Source organism: Baudoinia panamericana (assembly GCF_000338955.1).
Source record: "Baudoinia panamericana UAMH 10762 unplaced genomic scaffold BAUCOscaffold_3, whole genome shotgun sequence".
Lineage (NCBI taxonomy): Eukaryota > Fungi > Ascomycota > Dothideomycetes > Mycosphaerellales > Teratosphaeriaceae > Baudoinia > Baudoinia panamericana.
Window position 1 is genome coordinate 1,152,446 of NW_006911259.1, and position 18,624 is coordinate 1,171,069.

Here is an 18,624-nt window from a genome sequence, read left to right on the forward strand (position 1 = left end):
GTCCATACAACCATTACGACCGTGCACTGTCGTATAAGGACGCCGTTCCCGAGACCGAACATCCAACAGCAACAACACACCTTGCGAATACAGTGGGACCTGCGAGTGATGAAACGTGATCTCTTCCGCGTTGCCGTTAATACACCTCCACACTTACGTACACCAACCCGGCCCCTCCGTGCTCTGCACGCCAGCATTATACGGAATCGTCTAGCCTCAGACGCTTAAGCATCTGACGATAAGGCTCGCATAAAGGGTAACCACTTCGTTGGCTTGCTGATGAAAGCGGTCCCGCCGTACCAGAATCAGGCTCTTCGGTGCGTCTAAGATTGTACTCGAAACTTTGCCTTCCCGATCAACCGCAGCGTCAGACCAGCCAATCCTTGAAGCAAAGTAATCAAATAGGCAAGGCAGGTATATGCCATCTTCTACTTAGCTTCAGTGTGCATGCTCCTTCCACTTCTCTACTGTCCACTTTCGTGTTCCGTGTGCAGTCTTTCAGAATGCCTCTATTAGCGACCCAGCACGCAACCATACCGACGACGGACCTCTTGACGTGGTCCTGGAATAATCGCCACGCCTACAATCAAGATAGGCCAGTATGTTGGTAGCAGCGAACCGACATGAGGGGCAAGTGCTTACAACAGAGTAGATCTATGTCGACTGTACCAATCCAGACCGCAGAATTTCTGCTGCTGAGGCGTGGAGTCTCATCCGCAAGCTTGTAGCAGGATTCCAGCATGCAGGACTACAGCCAGGCGATTGCGTTTGCATACATGCTTTCAATAATGCAAATCTTTCGTCCTCTTCCTGCAAGGCTGTCGCGCCATGGGCTGACCGACCCGTCCGCAGCTCTACTATCCTATCCTCGTCCAAGGCATCATTGGCGCAGGTGGCGTTTGGGTCGGCACCAACCCTAGCTACACCTCGTTCGAGTTGCACCATACGCTCAAGTTATCCAAAGCCAGATTCGTCATCGCAGAGCCCGAGCTCCTTGCGACCATCAGGGATCCCGCTACCGACCTTGGAGTGAGAAACGTCTTCCTCTTTGATGCGCAAAGCGGCCGCCGCGTTCCGGAATTGCCGCACTGGGAAACTCTGCTCAATCATGGAGAGGCATACTGGGTGTCTTTCGACGACATGGCTACAGCCAAGAGCACTACAGCTATGCTGCTTTTCTCGTCAGGTACGTGACACGGTCGTGATTGAAGATCGCATACTGTGCGAGATGGCGCCGGCGATGACATCTTACTGTTGTAAAGGAACCACTGGCCTCCCCAAGGCCGCTCAAGTGTCTCACTACAACCTCATCGCACAACACACCATCCTCTACGAGAATCTGTTCAGGCCCTGGCCTTTTCCGGTCAGCATGATCACCTGTCTGCCCTTCTTTCACGCGGCAAATGCGACCTATGTCCACACCACCACGCTACGGTCCGGATTTCCGTCTTACGTGATGCGACGATTCGACTTGTCACTTTTTCTGACTTCGATGGAACGGTTCGCAGTGACTTGGCAAATCCTTGTCCCGCCCATCTTCAGCGCTCTCCTCAACTACGCCAAGACACACGGAAACGAGGTAAGGCAGGCCCTGAGGAGTGTCCGTACAATTGGCACTGGTGCTGCGCCGCTAGACAAGAACACGCAGAACGAACTTCGAGCCTACCTTCCGCCCGGTGCGACCTGCATTCAGGGGTGGGCAATGAGTGAGACGTCCTGTTTGGCTTGCCTTTTCATCCCACCCGAGGACGACGACACGGGAAGTGTAGGCCGGTTCTTGCCGAATCTAGACGTCAAACTCGTCGACCCAGAGAATCCAGACAAAGAGTTGCCGACGTACGATGTCCGAGGCGAGCTGTGCATTCGCGGGCCTACCGTGATCAGAGGATACCTTGACAACCCTGAAGCCAATAGCCGTGACTGGGACAAGGACGGCTACTTCCATACCGGCGACATACTATACTGTAATGGATCTACTGGTCTGTGGTACATTGTAGACCGGAAGAAAGAGCTTATCAAGGTTCGAGGCTTCCAAGTTGCGCCGAACGAGCTGGAGGTACGTCGCGGGCGGACATTGCCGTCTCGAGCCGTCCAGAATATTGCTGACTGCCGTACCATCCCACAGGGCGTGTTGCTGTCACATCCCGCCATACTGGACACCGCAGTCATCGGCGTGAAATCGAACGATGGTGCGTCCGAGCTCCCACGGGCGTACGTTGTTCTGCGAGAAGGCAAGGACTTGAGCGAGTCTCACGTTCGTGGGTGGATGGAGGAGAGGCTGGCGCCGTACAAGCGACTTGTGGGCGGTGTAAGGTTCGTGGATGTCATACCCAAGACAGCCAGCGGCAAGATCTTGAAGCGCGTGCTGCGAGAGCAAGCGGTGGGTGAGAGGGAGCGGATATCGAAGCTGTGACGCATCTCTAACAAGGATGCGACATGAGTTTACAAAGTCTCACTGATGATGTTCGCCCATGTGGTGTCTATCAGCAGTGACGCAGAGTCTGCTACGTTCGATGTGAGGATCAGGCGGACTTGTGTCATCCAAGACGTAACTCGTTAGCAATACAGTCCCACTGAAACCAGTGCTCATATAGTTCCAGGAGTCTCTCAGTGACACTTCTAACGCATGTGAGTTTGACAACCAGCAATATCATGGACACCCAATGTGTGCCATTGAAGATGCAGCTGCCCAAGAACGACGCAGGTGGCTTGCAGCTCGAGCTTGTGGAACCCAACTTTCACTACATACCGTCCTGCATGCTCGGTTAGATGTGGATTCTCTCGCTAGCGACGGTACTTTCGACTGCGGGATCAAAGAATGGACCTGCCTGGTAAACAGCTTAGGGTTCAAAAAGCGAGCCTTCATGTAACCGAGCAGCAGGTAGATATTTATCATCAAAAGTGCAAATTTGTCAAACATACTATCGCTGTTGGTTCCTCTCTTTTCTCACTTCGCAACATGATGAACGTCCTGATAATAGGTGCGGGCTCTACAGGTCTGCTCCTAGCGCAAGGTCTGAAGCAGGTACGTAGTCCTCTTCTTCCCGCAAACGGTCACCTAACAAATTGAAAGGCCGGTATCAGAGTCACTGTATGCGAACGAGACAGCCATGAGCGGTACCATGGCCGACCGCGAGACTGGGGCATGACGCTCCATTGGGGCCACAAGCTTCTCCGCCAGATGCTGTCGCCGGACCTGCGTCAACGCATACACGAGGCAGTCTGCAATCCTCATCGCGGGCGGGACTCGGAAGAACTTGTACACTATGCCGGTCACACGGGCGAAGTCCTGTTCAGGACGCCCGTGACGGATGCTGTACGGGTAAGCAGGCGGAAGTTGCGAATGCTGCTTAGCGAGGGTATAGACATCAGAGTTTGTACTCCAATCTGTGCTGCGTATATGCGACGCTGATGGAGCATAGTTTGGCAAATTGCTTAGGTCGATAGTGAAGACCGATTCAAATGTCGTTGCTAGTTTCGAAGACGGCGATCACATCGAGGCTGACCTGATTGTCGGCTGCGATGGAGCTCACTCCCGAGTGCGTGCTCAGCTGCTGGGCGAGGAAGCGGCTACGGCGAAGCTGCTTGACGTCTACATGTTCAATTTCATAGCGCGGTACGATGCCGACACGGCACGTATGCTCTGGGAGAATCATCCGGTCTTCTTTAACAGTGTCCACCCTAACCGCTCCTTCTTCTGGCTTAGCACACAGGAAGTACCGGATCTGGAACGGCCTGAAACCTGGACCTTTCAAAATTTGCTGGTTTGGAGAGGCGCACCGACACCCAGTGATCTTAAGACACAAGAGCTGAGGTCATCATACTTCAGAAGCCAAGCAGATGCTTTTGCAGAGCCATGGAAGACCGTTTTTAAGAGCCTACCAGAGAATGCCAATCTCGACATTGACACAGTCTCGATCTGGAAGCCGATCAGATGGTCCGACTCATCGTTAGCCGGCAGAGTGACACTTGCTGGAGACGCTGCACACGCGATGTCACCCCACCGAGGCCAGGGTAAGCAGAGCGACGTATAAGTCCTCCGCGATCGTTTTGAGCGCAGCTGATCCTCTCACCCATCGAGCTTTAGGTCTTAACGCGGCGTTTGAGGATGCCGCATTGTTGACGCAGCTACTGTCGAATGCAGAGCAGTGCCCTCAAGCTTGGCAAGCCGCGGTGAATGCTTATGATGAAGAGATGCGGCCACGTGGGCTTCGAGAAGTACAGATTTCCGAATCGATGGTCCAGATGTTCCACGACTGGGATAATGTAGTGGGTTAAAACGCAGGCTTAGGCCATCGTCATTAATGGCTGACCGCTGACAACACCATATCCGCAGTTGAATAGCCCGCTCGCCAAAATGGGTGTCAGAAAGTCTGCGCAGACTGACCTTCCGGCTAACTCGGCGCTCTGCCTGCCAGACTGTCCGATTCCGTCCTGAAGTCCGCTTGCTTGGCTCGTTGGTGCATTGGTTCAGCCTGTGGTAAGCGTTCTGCGATACACGAAAGTTGCTATCAAGTCGCCAAGCGCGGTTAGTACAGTTTCCGGCCGTGGGCAGTCGCAACACGGAGGGTTAGAACAGTATGTGTCAGATGGGATGGAGAAGAGTAAAGATGGCTGGCTTGTAATCATGCTGAACCAGGGTACGGCTGAGCAATAAGATGGCCCCAGCTTGAGTCATCAAGGTGTACAGGTGGAAGAGGGATCTTGCGTCCGCTTACCTTTGGGAAGGGTAAAACCACATGATGCAGTGCTACGCAAAGACTTCCGCAATCAGCAGACAGCGCGACGACATTAGTCAACCCCAAACTTTGGCTCCCATGCGGAAGTGTAGGTCTTCCTTCAACCCCTCTGTACCAGGGGTGTGCGTGAAACCTTTCTTAAGGACACTACCAGATCCGACAGGTACGGTAAAACCCATCTTTGGCCAGAAGTTACCCGTTTCCTCGATCGAGTAGTTCGCTATTAGCCTCTTGCCGCCTTCAGGCTTGATATGAGCGATGAGTCTGGCCACGAGTAAACCAGCAAGACCGCGGCCACGTTGAGATGGATGTACGCAGAAACAGCATATCTCCCAGTCTTCGATGAGACCATGGACAGACTTACTTGGGCTGTGGCTCCAAGGTCGGCTTGGTGATCTCCCCCTTAGCCACTGCCGCTTCGCTGTCCCTGTCATCGACGCCGCTCATCCAGTTCTCGCCGCGAAAGGGCAGAACTCCACTACACGCTATCGGCTTACCATCCTCAAAGACGACAACGATGTCACCGTGAGGACCGAGCTCTGTAGCGAGACCTTCCGCTCCGTGCGCAGGGTTGGAAGGGAGCCTAGTCCACGACAATGGGAAAGCCTGGATGTCTTTCCGTTTGTAGGCGGTAATGATGGTTTGGTGTAGATCAAGCCACCAAGGGTGAGTTGGCAACGAGTGGCCGGACACAACCCTAACGTCCAGGCTTGCCATTCTTATCCTCGACTAGTCATGGCGTCAACACCCGAGATAGAAGAAGAAGCCTATGTAGTGACACGTGCTCCACGGAGCCGTTCAATGGCCAATCCAGCGGAGTTTTTGCTGAGACATTGCACGCGGTAATGGCACTCGGATGTCCTGATAGACTCATCGGACGCGGACAAAGTATGAACGCGTATTCGGTCCCCCCGGCTCCTCTCGGCGCAAGCCACATGGGGCGAACTTTCACCGGCGCATCCTTCAGCTGAAACCTGAGCGTCAGTAGGGCGGTGCTGTGACGATAGTGAGTAAGTGTGCTGTTGTTGCAATGTCAGCCAGGGAAGTCAAGAACGCTTGACGTGACAGAGATGCACGGCAAAGGTCGTATACAGTCGGGCTGCGCGTAACGCTGAAGAAAACACCTTGTTTCTCAGTCAGCCAATTGCGTCACGCTTCGGCGTCGTTAGCGATCTGCAATTGCTTGCGAAGCAGACGAGCCGCAGGCTGCCGGCGCGCCGCCTCACGGTGGAGTGAAGGGAGTCTTAAATACCTCCACCGCTGTCAGGTACACGCGCTAAGCTCGTGTCGATCATACATGCGTTGAACGGCCTGACTTCCCTCAGCTCCACTTCAGAAACACCGTTCCAGCGGGTGTTGATGCGACAAGGCTGATGTGAGGACGCAAGGGGTCCTGCGACAATGTCTCAGTCATCTTGGTGGGAGAAGGTCAAGGCTGGCGGGAAAGTGGTGGGAGATGCGACTTGGAAGGTTGTAGACAAGGTCGGAGCGCCGGTGAATAAGCTGACGAACAAGCTTGGTGAGCATGAAGCATTACTTCGCTGCACGAACGACTACTGACCGTCGTTCCAATATCGTAGGAAGCGAAGCGTTCTGGCCGACGACGTTGGACAAGGAGAGCGACAAGGCAGCACGGATATTGAAGAGTTTCTGCAGTACGTCGGCCGTCGCAACCCCCGTACGACTGCTACAGAGGCTAATGTTGTGTAGCGGATGGCTTCTACGCCGAAGAGGAGCGGCAGCCCGTGGATGGACCGAAGCAGAAGCAAAAGGTGCTTAAGAAAATTCCCGCAAAGGTGATCCAAAATGCAAAAGGTTTGGCCATCTTCACCACCATGCGCTCAGGTCTATGGATGTCAGGAGCTGGTGGGTCTGGTATCATCATCGCGCGCCTGCCAGATGGATCATGGAGTCCACCTTCAGGCATCCTGCTGCATACCGCAGGTCTAGGTTTCCTGGTCGGTATCGATATCTACGATTGCGTCGTAGTCATCAATACCGAGCAAGCGATGGAGGGCTTCACAAGGCTGCGGTGCACCCTGGGCAGCGAGATCAGCGTCGCGGCAGGACCGATTGGCGCAGGTGGCATCCTCGACACAGAGCTCCACAAGCGACAAGCCCCGATCTTCACCTACATGAAGAGCCGAGGCTTCTATGCAGGCGTCCAGATCGACGGGACGATCATCCTTGAGCGGATGGACGAGAACGAGCGCTTTTACGGGTACAAGTACCCTGTCAAGGACATCCTGGCCGGCAAAGTCAGACACCCGCCGTACGAGCTCAGAACGTTGTGGCAGACCATCAAGGCTGCACAAGGCGATCGTGACTTCGACTCCACCGCTCTACCCACGGAACCGCCGCCGGGTGACTTCGAGGTCGAAGACGGTACCGTGTTCGGCGTGCCGGACAAGGAGGACCCGGATCCGTACGGTGTTCTAGCCCTCGAGAAAGAAGGCATGGGCTTAAAAGAAGCAGGTACCCACAAGCGCGCGAGCTGGGAACAGTTCAGCTTCAATCCGGCACCGACCAGCCCGGTGCATCAAATCTACAATCGCCACAGTCAGGACGCAACGACTTCCGTAAGCAGACACAACAGCTGGCGGACAAGCGCTTTCTCGAACGAGCCGAAGACGCCCAGCAGTTTGCGCAATAGTGTGGATACGCCGACTTCGAAGTCCGGGCTCATGAGCGACATGTCCACACAGACCGACTTCGGCGAACCGTCAAGTCCCGTCAGATGGGATGCACGCAGCGAAATGAGCAGACGAAGCAGCCGCACGAGCTTCGCCAACGGCCATCACGCGCACATGCAGGAGGTGCCAGAGAACGACATCCTCGACACTTCACCGAGCCGCAAGGCCAGGGCAGAGACCGCGCGCGCGATCGGTTACACGACGCCGCCGCATACTCCTCCTGCTTTGCCGGAGGAGGACTCGCGTGAGGACGAACACGAGGAAGATGCGCATATTGAAGAGCCCGTTGTGCACTCCATCCAGACCATTCAAGCGATACAGCCTACATCGCCGCAAGCGGTCTCGAAAGCACGACTAGTCACGGTGCCGAAGCGTGGGCCACCGCCCATGCTACCGCCGCGGAACCCAGGAAGGTCGGGACCACTGGTCATCGATGCCTCTACAGGCACCACTAGCGAGGCTAAGCCCATCTCTGAGATCACGACGGAGCACGCCACTGAGACCGCCACGGAGCACGTTGCTGAGACCACGGCCGACCACACCGTCGTCAACGTGGTAACGGAGGTCGTTCCCCAGCCGGCTGCGACCGCACTTCCGGAGCCTGAACACAGCACCCAAGAAGAAACCAGACCAACCACCCCCACTGCACATATAGACGCCGTGAAGTCGCAAATGGATGATGTAAAACTGAATGACGACGATGACGATGACAACGACTTGCGAAATCCTTGGGCGAGAGTGGAGCAGATCCGCAAGCGCACGAGTGAAGAGAGCGGTCGTATGCCCGGTGGCTTTGACTGAGCGGAGTGCTATTGTTTGATTTCCCCTTTCTATTCTCTGCGCGATGTGCAACGACAGCACGGAAGCATGGCGTTGGGAGGCGAGGCAAGGCAGCTACCTCTTGTATATGCTGGACAGTGTACTTACCATTGGCTTGGTAGAGGTCTTGTAACCATACGCGTCTTGTGGAGAAGTCCGGTTGTTGCAACTTATGCGATGGCCGGGAAAATTTGACTTTCATACCGGCGGGATCCAGGATCCACTTGGTATTCCATGCGATAGAGGAGGTATATACCAAACCACGTAAACGCCACCAGCGCCATCGCTCATATTGCCCGACAATGTTACTGTACACTATCGAGCTTTCCCATTCAATCACCCTCAGCGTAAAGATCCACGACGATATTGATTGCCGCAACGAGGATCTCGGCGGCAATGAGGACAATGACGATCCACTCCAGGTATTCGCCTGCGAACTCATTAGCACCCACTCCCCTCATCAAACAGCGAAGACCCATCCAGGACGAACGGAAAGCGAAAAGCGAAAAGCGAGGGGACTCACCATGCGTGTGACTCAACTGATCCTTCAACACCGCCAACAAATCCCCGACCACACTCACCCGCTCCTGCATCAACTCCACCCGCTGATCCATCTCCAGATAGCTGCGCACGGCATTGTACACCGGCTCCAACTGCGGCTCCGCCCACATCAACTCGGGCGCGTCCAGCACGGAGCCCTGGAGGTGGATGTTGATGCGCAGGATGAAGAGCTCGCCGATCTGCATGTTGATTTGCTTGCGCGTGAGGTTGATGCGGCCGGTGCGGGCGATGGTGGCGGGGATGGTTTGCGTGGTGCTGATGGTGGCGTCTAGCAGGTCTTCGTAGAGGCTGGTCTGTGCAACATCGTCAGTAGATAACATCGATATTGGATGGGTCGTGCGGAGTGACTTACTTTCGTACTCTGCGCCAACGCGTGGCTGATGGCGAGTTTCGTCATGTAATCCCGCTTGACCTTCAGGCTGATAAAGTCGTTGTAGATCCGCGCTTGGTACTCGCGGGTGTAGTAGAAGTTGAATTCTTCCGTTTGGATGTCGTCCTTGCCCAGCTTCTCCTGCTCGAACTTGGCAATGTCTTTGAGGAAGCGCTGTTCTTCTTTGAACGTCATGCCCCAGATCACCACGACGCCGTACTCGAACAGGAAGGTCTCGGGGATGTGGACGGTGGTGTCGAAGTCGGGTGTTATTGGTCTGGTCATGGTCGTTTCGTGCCCGACCGCTAGAGGTACATCGTCCGTCGAGGCTACGTGGCTCGGTTGTGGCTGTAAGTCGGAGTCCGTTCGCTCCAGCGCATGCCCCGAAGACACTTGAGTGTCTTCTTGCATGTCGATCAGATCCTCCCGTCTTCGCTCCGCATTCTCCTCCACCTCCAGCGCCGAGTCAGAAAAGCGCCGAACGGGCTGACTGCGCACCTCAACGGGATCCGCATCCTCTTGCTCTGCGAAGCCGCTGCTTCTCCGGTGGTCCGACTCGCTTCCTTCCTGCCTGTACCGGTAAGGGGAATATATGCATTCGTCGAATAGCTTCGGTGCCGCGCCCCTCGTGTTCGCTCTGCCTTTCAGGAAGCGCATGAGATCGTCCATTTTGTAGCTGCTCGCCGTGCAGTAAGCCGTCACGCGCGGCAGCTTCGCTCGGTCATCCTTGCCCAGCCTCGCAGCATCTCGTCGAGCGGTGGGGTCCTTAATGCGGGTGAATTGACTATACACATCCCGCCCGCTCTCCTCATCCGGTCCTTCGTCGCCATGCTCTGGATTAGGCAACAGCTTGAGCTTCTGCGCAGTCCTCGTCGTTCTTTGCGGGCCGATCTTGTTCGCCGGAAGTTGAGCGGGTAGCTGCAAAGGTGCACCACTACTGTTCCGTCGTCGAAGCTTGCTGTTGAGGGCCGACAGCATGGGTTGCGTGCCATCTCGGGGCGGGTTCGACACCGTCCCGGCCCCTGCTATTGAGCCCGTAGACTGGGCGGTGGCTGTTGGAAACGCTGGCCGATTCCGCTTCGGTGGGCTGGAAGTAGATACCTGAGGGTTGAAGGTGACGCTGCGTGAAGGTCTGGGGGGTTTGATGGCTCGATCTTGCGAGTGTGTGGGCAGGAGGGGCGTGGTCTCTGCCATGACGACCCGTAACCGTCCTCGGATGGATCCCTTGTGCGAGTGTGTCTCCCAGATCAAAGTCCCTCCATCATCACAACACGCACTGGCAATGGCAATGGCAGCTACATGTACGGAGGGAGTACTTGCTGCTACAACTACATGTATGAAGCTTCCAAGCAGAACTACGGTACATGTAAAGGTGCCCTAGCACAGCGGAAGCCGAGCCGAAGACGCCGCGTTACGTTTGTTAGCTCGCACGTGTTACGGTTACAGCCATTTAGCCCCGCCTCGACTGCTGCTGCTGCTGCTGCTGCGATGCATCAATTGGACTCCACCACGTCTCGTACATATATATACATATATATGAGATATGGCAACACTAATTGGCCAAAGTATACCACTTCCTGAATCTCTCCCCTTCCTTACTCTATTGCTGCTCCATCTGTCCGTCAAGAGCCAAGCATCAGCTACTCCTTCTGCTTGCCCGAGTATAAATTTGCAACATCACATAGCCGGATAAACGAGAGATAGTCCGCCAAGATGAAGTCAATGCAACGGAAGTTTGGAGGGTTGATGAAGCGCTCGGAGGACCAGGCAGACGTTGGAACGGTACTGGCCGAGTTCAAGGCAGCGGACGACATGTTGGACAGAGTGCGCCTCCCTTAGTCAGGCGGTTTACCATGCACAACACGACGACGACTGACACGATCGCTAGCTCATACAAGACATCAAATCGTGGCGCAACGGCTGGGAGGATGTACTGAAGCTGCAGTATGACTGCTCCGAGGCATTCGCATCGCTCTACAAGCCCATCGAACCCACATCCTCACCCGACATGCACCACCAACCCGCCGTCACCCCGAGCAACTACATGCAGAAATGTCTCGGTTTGCAGAAGCTCTATTCGGAGCTCAAGACCGACTTACAACAGGAAATTACAATGATCGACAACAAGCTGCTCCGTCCCGCCGAACAGGCGAAGCAAAGCACCAAGCAGCTGCACAAGACGCTCAAGCATCGCGAAAACACCAAGCTCGACTACGAACGCTACTTGAGTCGCACCGAGCACGCGCGGAGGAAGGAGACGCGGACGGTGAAGGAGGAGGCGGCGCTTGCTGCCCACGAGCAGAACCTCGCGCAGGCCCAGATCGACTATGAGACCGCCGACGAGCAGGTCAAGGAGGCCTTCCCACCCATCACGGCCGCGATACTGAGTCTGGTGCCGTACCTGCTCACCAACCAGCTAATGTTACAAACGACACTCTCCGGACAAGTGTACACCGTCTTGGACAAGTATACACGAGCGCACCACATGCCGAATCCAGCCCCAAGTGACGCGGAGATTGTGCGGGTGTGGCAACAGGAGTTCGACGGCTTTCGACAGGAATTAGAGCAAGGTATCAGCATCATCGCCAGCGGTAAGGCGGTGCAGATGGGTATGGCGCTACCACCGGAAAAGAGTACCGTGACCGGACTGGGCCTCAGAGGTAAGGTCGGCGGCCTGGCAGCGATGGGACGGAAAGGCAGCGCGCCGGCCGTGCCGACCACGAAACCAACCATCGGCGCAAGAACGCCGTCCGGCATGAGCGGCAAATCTCTGACGTTCAACGGTCTCCACGACGAGCCGGAAGAAATGGCGCCGCCGAAACCACCCCGACCGGGAACCGCAACCAGTCCGACCATCCCCGCCCACAAACCACGCATCCCCTCCGTCACCTCGCCAAACCTAGCGCCCTACGACCAAAACCCAACCGCCCTCACCCCATCCTGGCCCAACAATCCACCTCCACCACCCGCCTACGACCAATCCCCCGGCAACATCTCCCCACCCTCCCGCTACGCCACCCCCGTCAACGGCAACTCTCCCACCACGACCACCACCACCACCTCCCCCGCACCAGATTACTTCGCAGCAACCTCTTCTCGCCCGGAGCAGAACCGAAGCTTCTCGCAATCCAGTCTCGCCTCGGCCGCGGCAGCGGTCGGTGCAGGCAAAAAGAAACCCGCACCGCCTATCCCGATCAAACGGATACAGAGTAGTCAGGCGACGTACGTGACTGCCGTGTATGATTTCGAGGGGCAGAATGAGGGCGATTTGGCGTTTAGGGAGGGGGATCGGATTAAAGTGGTCAAGAAGACGGATAGCGTGGATGATTGGTGGGAGGGGGAGTTGAGGGGGCGGGTGGGAAGTTTTCCTGCTAATTATGTGGAGGTGTGACCGACTGTTGTAGCGATGATAGGAGTGTTCGAAGCGTTGAAGTCGACGCGCGAAGCAGGATCGTGCCCTCGCAGTCAATTCTACCCTATAACCAAGCACTTCGCCTGGACTCGATCTATCGAAGGGCCACAATTTTCGCGCCTTTCCAAACGCCAGCATACGCCACCCGCTCTACCGCGTCTAATAAATCCCCTGCGTGCGATACTGATAAGTATCGTAAAGCCGCGTGTAATACGACCCGAAACTCTTCGTCACCAAATCCTCCACCCACTCCCTCGCCTCCTCCTTGCTCTTCTCCAACACAAACCTCGCCCGCAGCGCGGCCACCACATTCACCAACCCGCCGCCATAACATGGCATCTTGCTTTCCCTTCCCATAAGCTCAACGAGCGTGACGATCCGTTCCGCTTCTCTTCGTAGCGCCTGAAACGCATCCTTCAACAATTCTTTAAACCGTGCATAATGCACTCCCTCCGGCCCGCCGAGTAACTCGACGTACTCGAGCGTGAGCTTGAATGGCGCGGCCTCGAAACCCATGTTGCCGGGGGAATTGGAGAGCATGAAGCCGAAGTCGATGTGGATGCAGTGCCCGTCGGAGTCGATTAGAATGTTGCCATTATGCCGGTCCTTTAGCTGCAGGATGTACGAGATGATGCTGTAAGCGGCCAGACTGCGGGTGAAGCAGTCGATGGCTTTTTGGTAGGCGGGTGAGTCAACGGCGCCGAAGGTTTTGGTGTAGTGGTCGGACAGCGTGGCGATGCGCTTTTTGGGGTTCGTGCCTGCGGCGATGGTGGCGAGGGTGATGGAGCGCTTGAGGGAGTGGAGCGAGACGGCGTTGGTGATGGTTTCGATGAGGCCGGATGTCTCGCCCGTGACTAGCATGCGCATGTTCTTCACCCACACTTCGACATTGTGCTCGGCGAAGATCTTGGAGCAGACGGCGATCAGCTGGCATGCGAATGCCTCTTGCCGTAGGTCGTCGCCGGTTTTCACGATTACGGAGATGAGATCCCAGTTCTTGACCCAACCGTAGGGCGAAGAGCGGCGGATGCGCTCCTTCTTGACTTCCCAAGCCTCGCCAAAGGTTGCGGCGGACGGGTCATCTCGGTCACCGACTTTACGCTGAATGCCGCCAGTCATAGCATCGTTCTCCATGCGGGCGGCACCTTTGCCAGTGTTGATGTCTGGGTCTGTCGGAGCCTGTACATCCTCGCTCTCAATGTCTTCAGCTTCGGTGCGGGCTGCTGCGGCACTGGCGCGTGCCATGATGGTGTCGAAGCTCGGTGCACCTAGAACGTCTTCGTTGAGGAAGCTCTGCTCCTCGAGAGACTGCATACTGGCAATGATCTTAGCTTTGATGGCCGCTACTTCAGTCTTTGGTCGCTTGGACGTGCTGAGCTCGAGCTGATTCAACATCTGCGAGGCTGTGCGCATGTGGTCTGCCAAGGCAGATATGTCGGGCTGCGTCGGGTTCTGTGGCTTCATATATGGCGAGCCTCGCAGACTGGGACTTCCAGAGCGACTGATCGGGCCTTCTGAGGTGCGTGGTGTCGGTAGACTAGCCATAGATGACAGCGTACTGACACCGCTAGATAGTCGAGGAGGCTCCTTGATGGCTGGTATGTTCGGACTACCGGTCGATTTGGAAGGCTCGCCGTCGACATCTTGAAGCAACGCTGGGCTGGACAAGTCGCCATTTGAAGGCTCAAGCACACTGTCGCTGGGTGCCTCGGATAACCGTGACTGCATGGCAGCTTGTCGGGCTGCGTCCGAGGTGTCGAAGAGTCGCCGCCTAGGCTTGCCTTTCTCTGCAAGTAAGTTCGACAGCAGCTGCAGGTTCTGCTCACTTTCGGGATCGAAGTCAAAGTCCTCACGCAGCACTTCCAGCATGAGCAGGTATGGCACCTTCTGCGCACTGTTAAGACTCGTGGCTTCTGCTGGATTCAGCCTGACGATGCGGTGATGCCGACTCCGACTTGGTATGCCGTCTACCAGAGTCGCTGGGCAGATAAGTGGGATGTCCACTTCGGCCGGTATGTCCTGAGCTATAAGCGCCAGCTCTGCTCTCAATGCGCTTAGTCTTGCGGGCTTCGGAACTGAGACAAGGCGTGAAGAAATGCCTTCGAGCGCGGCTAAAAGCTGTGTCTGACTCCTGAAGTAATTCTGCCGCAACATGCGCACCTTTTGCGATTTAGTCATGGCTGAAGGCGTTGTAGGCCGCAGGGCGTGCGAGTGCCGACGTGCCATCTCAGGCGGTCGTCGAGGCACGCCCGGCGATGGAGGCACATTCTGAACAGGTGTGCTCGGTGTGCGCTGATCTGGTAGTGACGATGAGCTAACGAAAGCTTCATGGTTCCGAGTCACAGCTAACGACTGCCGACTTGACGAAACCTTTCTACCTTCCGTGCGTGGCGAGCTTGGCTGCGTACGTGATGTCTCAATGCCATTGGTGTTGACCGCTGACGGCCGCTTTGCTCGTCGTGGTCTTGGGTCTTTCGACCCGCTGGAGCTCGGTCGCACGTTCCTCACGGTGCTCGTGCTCCCAGTAACTGTGGCACTTCGGCCGAGCGTTTGCGTTTCTGGAGCGGCCTCAGATATGATTTCCTCAATTGGCCGCGGCCTCCTCGCCTGAGCTATTGCCAGCGGTCCGGCATGGTGTGGTAGTAGAGGAAGACCTACACTGGCCAGCACGAGGCTTGAGAGTACAGTCACTGGCAGTACATTCTCCTGGATCTTCTCTCTTCGCAATGGCTCCCCACCTCCAAACACTATCCTTTGCACCCTATTGTAGACCCTACGGCAGGTTTGAAAGACATTGGCCGCGGGCTGAGCTGCGAGGTCGTGGAGGTAGGTTTGGAAGAGCCAGAAGGTCTAGCAAGCTCGCCGTCAGTCACGCAAGGTGTGAAACACCAGTGGACGAGAAGCCGTACCAACAGTGCTCCATTTACTGACTCTTCACACAAGTCTATGATGAACTCTTCCAGCGCCATCGACTCGTTGTCGATGGATATGAGGAGGTGGCATAGTTGCGGGAGGAAGAACTCGATCTCCTCATAGCTAAACTGTCGTAGCTTCGAGCAGAGGACGTAGTGAATGCCGACATGGTCGGCGTACCGACTGCGCAAGCATCAGTACAACTGGGCCTTTGCGCCTTGCCGGCAAGGGTATGCTCACGCAAGGTATGCTACAGTGAGTGAAGGATCCTTGTTGAAGTGCTCAGACTCGATGAAACGCTCCAACAAGTTCCAACTCATATCCTGATCATGGGATCCTGCTCACTCGCGCTCATGTCATGACATTGATGCTCCCTATATCCTATCCAGTGGTCGGCTTCGGGGGGCTCTACGCGAATGCAGTGCAGAAGTGTTCGCCTGTCCGTGGCCTCATGTATTTGTGATGTTGGTGGTCTGGCTTTGGAAAGCAGGCGTCGTTGTACAGCTGGGGGCCTCTACCACTTTAGTTTGCAAGCTTCATGCGCTGTTGAGGGATGGAGGTTGGTGCCAAGACCCTGGGATGAATGACAGGTTCCGCTTTCAGCCAGGGCTTGAGGGGCTTTCTTCCAATGTTTCATACCGCGGTACCACCTCCTTCGTGCACACTGACTCGGGTCGAAAACCCCGGAAGTCGATGTCCGCATCCGCATTCGCATAGTATAGACGCTTGTTCGCGCCCATGACGAACGTAGACTCGCTGTGGCGCGACTTCACCGTCGCTCAGCAGAAGTTCGATGGCTATCTGCTCGCCTCCACCATCTCACCGGAGGCACCCACGTCTGATTCAGCAAGACTGTATAACTTCCAAAGATGGACGAATGCTCATAGCGTGCAGACCGATCTGAGGTACCAGCTCCAGTACAACCCTGATTTGCGCCTTGATAAGAAGGAGGCAAGCACCTGGATCGATGTTTTCACCGCTTACTACAGCTTCGTCGGCAGATTGCTGGCCGCCGAGGAAGCGCAGAATGCCGCCAAAGGAGAGGACGCCGACTGGAATGCCGTTTATGACAGCTGGAAGGAAGTGTTGAACGCGGTCTATCGTGGCTACTCGAATAACATACTGGACAGCTGGACCATCCCCTGTCTGTATGTCGTGGGCAAATACCTGCGCATATTCGCCATCAAAGCAGACGAAAGTACGGTTTCTCATCGCGACAGTGGGCTTGCTTTTGGCGAGTTGCAAGAAGAGGACGCGTTCAGCGCTACCAGTAAAAACGAGAGGCTCGAAGACGCTGCGCGCCAGATTAACCGTATATTTGCCCTCTGCCTCGGAGACCGGTAGGTGTACTAATGTTAGCACCATACGTATAATGTGGGACTCGGCTAAGGTAGGTCTTTTCACAGCTCTCCGATTGAAGAATCACGCAAGTGGGCCCTCTACTACATTGCCAACCTTCTATTCAAAACGTACTTCAAACTGAACTCCATTTCCCTGTCGAAGAACATCCTGCGCTCACTCAAGGCATCTTCGGCGGACATGCCTCCGCTGTCAGCTTTCCCGCGAGCCCATCAGGTCACGTTCAAGTACTATTCGGGTGTCATCGCATTCCTTGAGGAGGACTACGCTGCAGCTGAGGAGTTCTTGACAAGTGCATACGCTATGTGCTCGAGATCTGCAACGCGAAACATCGATCTCATACTGACATACCTCGTCCCAACTAAAATGCTTACTTCGCACCAACTACCTACGCAGGAACTGCTACAGCAGTCTCCTGCACTGGGAAGACTGTTCGCTCCCATCTGCGTAGCGATCAAACGGGCAGATCTGCGTGCCTTCACCACCGCGATGGACCAAGGTGAGGACGAGTTTGTGAAGCGGAGGATCTACCTTACTCTGGAGCGGGGCAGAGATATCCTCATGCGCAATCTATTTCGCAAAGTCTTCCTTGCCGGTGGGTATGAGCCGCAAAAAGAGAACGAGGCAGGTCCACCCGGACGCCGAACCAGGATTCAGGTCCGTGAGTTTGCGGCAGCGCTGCAGCTGGCGGGCGCGGAAGTGGACGACGGTGCAGGCGGTATTGATTACGATGAGGTTGAGTGCCTTATCGCCAACTCGATTTACAAGGTGCGTCTTGCCGGCTTGCTAGAGCATCTTGCTGCACGGAACCGTCCATCTGTCTAGTTACGTCGTGCTGCCTTCCGCGGCAGGCCCCAGCATTCGCCACGGTCCATGCCCCTTTTTCTTGTCCTAATTGGAGGTTTTGTGCAGGGCTGACATTGAACAGAACTTCGTCAAGGGCTACATTGCTCGCGAGCGTGGCATCGTCGTGCTGAGCAAAGCAGGCGCTTTCCCTGGAACAGGCGTCTGAAGAGTGCCTGAGGACACTGTATTTTCGACCTTTCCACCCCATCACCGTGCACAATTCAGATGCCGACAATCGACACAGACGGCGGCACGCCTGCCTTGCTTTATTGGCTTGGCCTCTGTAATGCCCGGTGGCGGATGGCAAGCCGTACCCAACATGCCAGGTGGGCGCACACCCTGTGGAGACCCTTGCTTATGAGGCACTGCAGCCATGTGTGACTCATACACGGCACCTCGTTTCGTATGGTATAGCAACATCGGAAGGAGATGCTAGATACCGTGTGACATCCTTTGCAAATGGCACCGACTGTTTCGATTGCGAACGAGCGAAGCATATGCTACATATTACGGAATCACATGAGAGACGCCAAAATAGCGTTCCAAGGCGACAGCAAAAACAGTTTGACATACAATGGTAGCGATGGATGAAGATGAGTAAAAGCCAGCAGTCGAACACTGTCTTCGTCTGCTACAGCTACAGTCTGCCATAAGACCACGAGGGCATGATCTTCCTTCTCCGCGCAATCACCACAAGTAGCTAGACCGTCAAAGTTCGTGCCATGCAATTTGTTCCCCAAATCAGATCATGTGGTATCGCACATACAGTCTACTAGAATCGACAACGTGCAGTGATGTATCCTGGTGTGCGCCAGTCCAGCGTGATAGAGATACAGTGCCATCGTCCTGCGCCTCAACGCCGTGCTGCATTCGACAGTGAAGAGCCAATGAAAGTACTTTTACAAGAAGGGT

The 18,624-nt window shown here is 55.5% G+C and overlaps 9 protein-coding genes across 9 annotated transcripts; 5 read left to right on the plus strand and 4 right to left on the minus strand.

The window, feature by feature from the left end:
- Nucleotides 1-453: 453 nt before the first annotated feature.
- BAUCODRAFT_154775 (uncharacterized protein) lies at nucleotides 454-2,626 on the plus strand. The gene is made up of 4 exons (XM_007675930.1): nucleotides 454-599; nucleotides 653-790; nucleotides 853-1,186; nucleotides 1,263-2,626. The coding sequence occupies exons 1-4, from the start codon at nucleotides 504-506 to the stop codon at nucleotides 2,411-2,413; spliced, it is 1,719 nt and encodes a 572-aa protein (XP_007674120.1). The 5' UTR covers nucleotides 454-503; the 3' UTR covers nucleotides 2,414-2,626.
- Nucleotides 2,627-2,962: 336 nt separating this feature from the next.
- BAUCODRAFT_65608 (uncharacterized protein) lies at nucleotides 2,963-4,278 on the plus strand (the record flags this gene model as incomplete). The annotated part of the gene is made up of 4 exons (XM_007675568.1): nucleotides 2,963-3,053; nucleotides 3,087-3,373; nucleotides 3,423-4,014; nucleotides 4,088-4,278. The coding sequence occupies 4 exons, from the start codon at nucleotides 2,963-2,965 to the stop codon at nucleotides 4,276-4,278; spliced, it is 1,161 nt and encodes a 386-aa protein (XP_007673758.1).
- Nucleotides 4,279-4,454: 176 nt separating this feature from the next.
- Nucleotides 4,455-4,712, minus strand: BAUCODRAFT_391526 (uncharacterized protein). Its single transcript, XM_007675931.1, has one exon. The coding sequence runs from the start codon at nucleotides 4,627-4,629 to the stop codon at nucleotides 4,471-4,473; it is 159 nt and encodes a 52-aa protein (XP_007674121.1). The 5' UTR covers nucleotides 4,630-4,712; the 3' UTR covers nucleotides 4,455-4,470.
- An 83-nt stretch (nucleotides 4,713-4,795) lies between these two features.
- Nucleotides 4,796-5,456, minus strand: BAUCODRAFT_22392 (uncharacterized protein; the record flags this gene model as incomplete). The annotated part of the gene is made up of 2 exons (XM_007675261.1): nucleotides 4,796-5,003; nucleotides 5,104-5,456. The coding sequence occupies 2 exons, from the start codon at nucleotides 5,454-5,456 to the stop codon at nucleotides 4,796-4,798; spliced, it is 561 nt and encodes a 186-aa protein (XP_007673451.1).
- Nucleotides 5,457-6,140: 684 nt separating this feature from the next.
- On the plus strand, nucleotides 6,141-7,348 carry BAUCODRAFT_65470 (uncharacterized protein; the record flags this gene model as incomplete). The annotated part of the gene is made up of 3 exons (XM_007675555.1): nucleotides 6,141-6,258; nucleotides 6,320-6,394; nucleotides 6,450-7,348. Coding segments are annotated over 3 exons (1,092 nt in total), but the record flags the coding sequence as incomplete, so codon positions are not given.
- A 1,235-nt stretch (nucleotides 7,349-8,583) lies between these two features.
- On the minus strand, nucleotides 8,584-10,376 carry BAUCODRAFT_120397 (uncharacterized protein; the record flags this gene model as incomplete). The annotated part of the gene is made up of 4 exons (XM_007675932.1): nucleotides 8,584-8,681; nucleotides 8,775-9,105; nucleotides 9,165-9,530; nucleotides 9,576-10,376. The coding sequence occupies 4 exons, from the start codon at nucleotides 10,374-10,376 to the stop codon at nucleotides 8,584-8,586; spliced, it is 1,596 nt and encodes a 531-aa protein (XP_007674122.1).
- A 519-nt stretch (nucleotides 10,377-10,895) lies between these two features.
- Nucleotides 10,896-12,573, plus strand: BAUCODRAFT_65537 (uncharacterized protein; the record flags this gene model as incomplete). The annotated part of the gene is made up of 3 exons (XM_007675558.1): nucleotides 10,896-11,006; nucleotides 11,071-11,965; nucleotides 12,086-12,573. The coding sequence occupies 3 exons, from the start codon at nucleotides 10,896-10,898 to the stop codon at nucleotides 12,571-12,573; spliced, it is 1,494 nt and encodes a 497-aa protein (XP_007673748.1).
- On the minus strand, nucleotides 12,515-16,174 carry BAUCODRAFT_31412 (uncharacterized protein). Its single transcript, XM_007675376.1, has 3 exons — nucleotides 15,748-16,174; nucleotides 15,504-15,690; nucleotides 12,515-15,444 (listed from the first exon to the last, which is right to left on the minus strand). Exons 1-3 carry the CDS (start codon nucleotides 15,825-15,827, stop codon nucleotides 12,754-12,756), a joined length of 2,958 nt encoding a protein of 985 aa, XP_007673566.1. The 5' UTR covers nucleotides 15,828-16,174; the 3' UTR covers nucleotides 12,515-12,753.
- On the plus strand, nucleotides 16,156-17,873 carry BAUCODRAFT_31413 (uncharacterized protein). Its single transcript, XM_007675377.1, has 2 exons — nucleotides 16,156-16,847; nucleotides 16,914-17,873. Exons 1-2 carry the CDS (start codon nucleotides 16,246-16,248, stop codon nucleotides 17,689-17,691), a joined length of 1,380 nt encoding a protein of 459 aa, XP_007673567.1. The 5' UTR covers nucleotides 16,156-16,245; the 3' UTR covers nucleotides 17,692-17,873.
- The last annotated feature ends 751 nt before the right edge of the window (nucleotides 17,874-18,624 follow it).

Bases quoted from the DNA above. Each gene is read 5' to 3' on its own strand.
- BAUCODRAFT_31412 (XM_007675376.1), bottom strand. From the start codon at position 15,827: ATGAGTTGGAACTTGTTGGAGCGTTTCATCGAGTCTGAGCACTTCAAC. The intron at 15,691-15,747 runs GTGAGCATACCC...ATGCTTGCGCAG, and splicing joins CTCACTGTAGCATACCTTGC to TCGGTACGCCGACCATGTCG. The intron at 15,445-15,503 runs GTACGGCTTCTC...CGAGCTTGCTAG, and splicing joins CAGTAAATGGAGCACTGTTG to ACCTTCTGGCTCTTCCAAAC.
- BAUCODRAFT_31413 (XM_007675377.1), top strand. From the start codon at position 16,246: ATGACGAACGTAGACTCGCTGTGGCGCGACTTCACCGTCGCTCAGCAG. The intron at 16,848-16,913 runs GTAGGTGTACTA...GTCTTTTCACAG, and splicing joins GCCCTCTGCCTCGGAGACCG to CTCTCCGATTGAAGAATCAC.
- BAUCODRAFT_154775 (XM_007675930.1), top strand. From the start codon at position 504: ATGCCTCTATTAGCGACCCAGCACGCAACCATACCGACGACGGACCTC. The intron at 600-652 runs GTATGTTGGTAG...ACAACAGAGTAG, and splicing joins CCTACAATCAAGATAGGCCA to ATCTATGTCGACTGTACCAA. The intron at 791-852 runs GCAAATCTTTCG...ACCCGTCCGCAG, and splicing joins GCATACATGCTTTCAATAAT to CTCTACTATCCTATCCTCGT.
- BAUCODRAFT_391526 (XM_007675931.1), bottom strand. From the start codon at position 4,629: ATGATTACAAGCCAGCCATCTTTACTCTTCTCCATCCCATCTGACACA.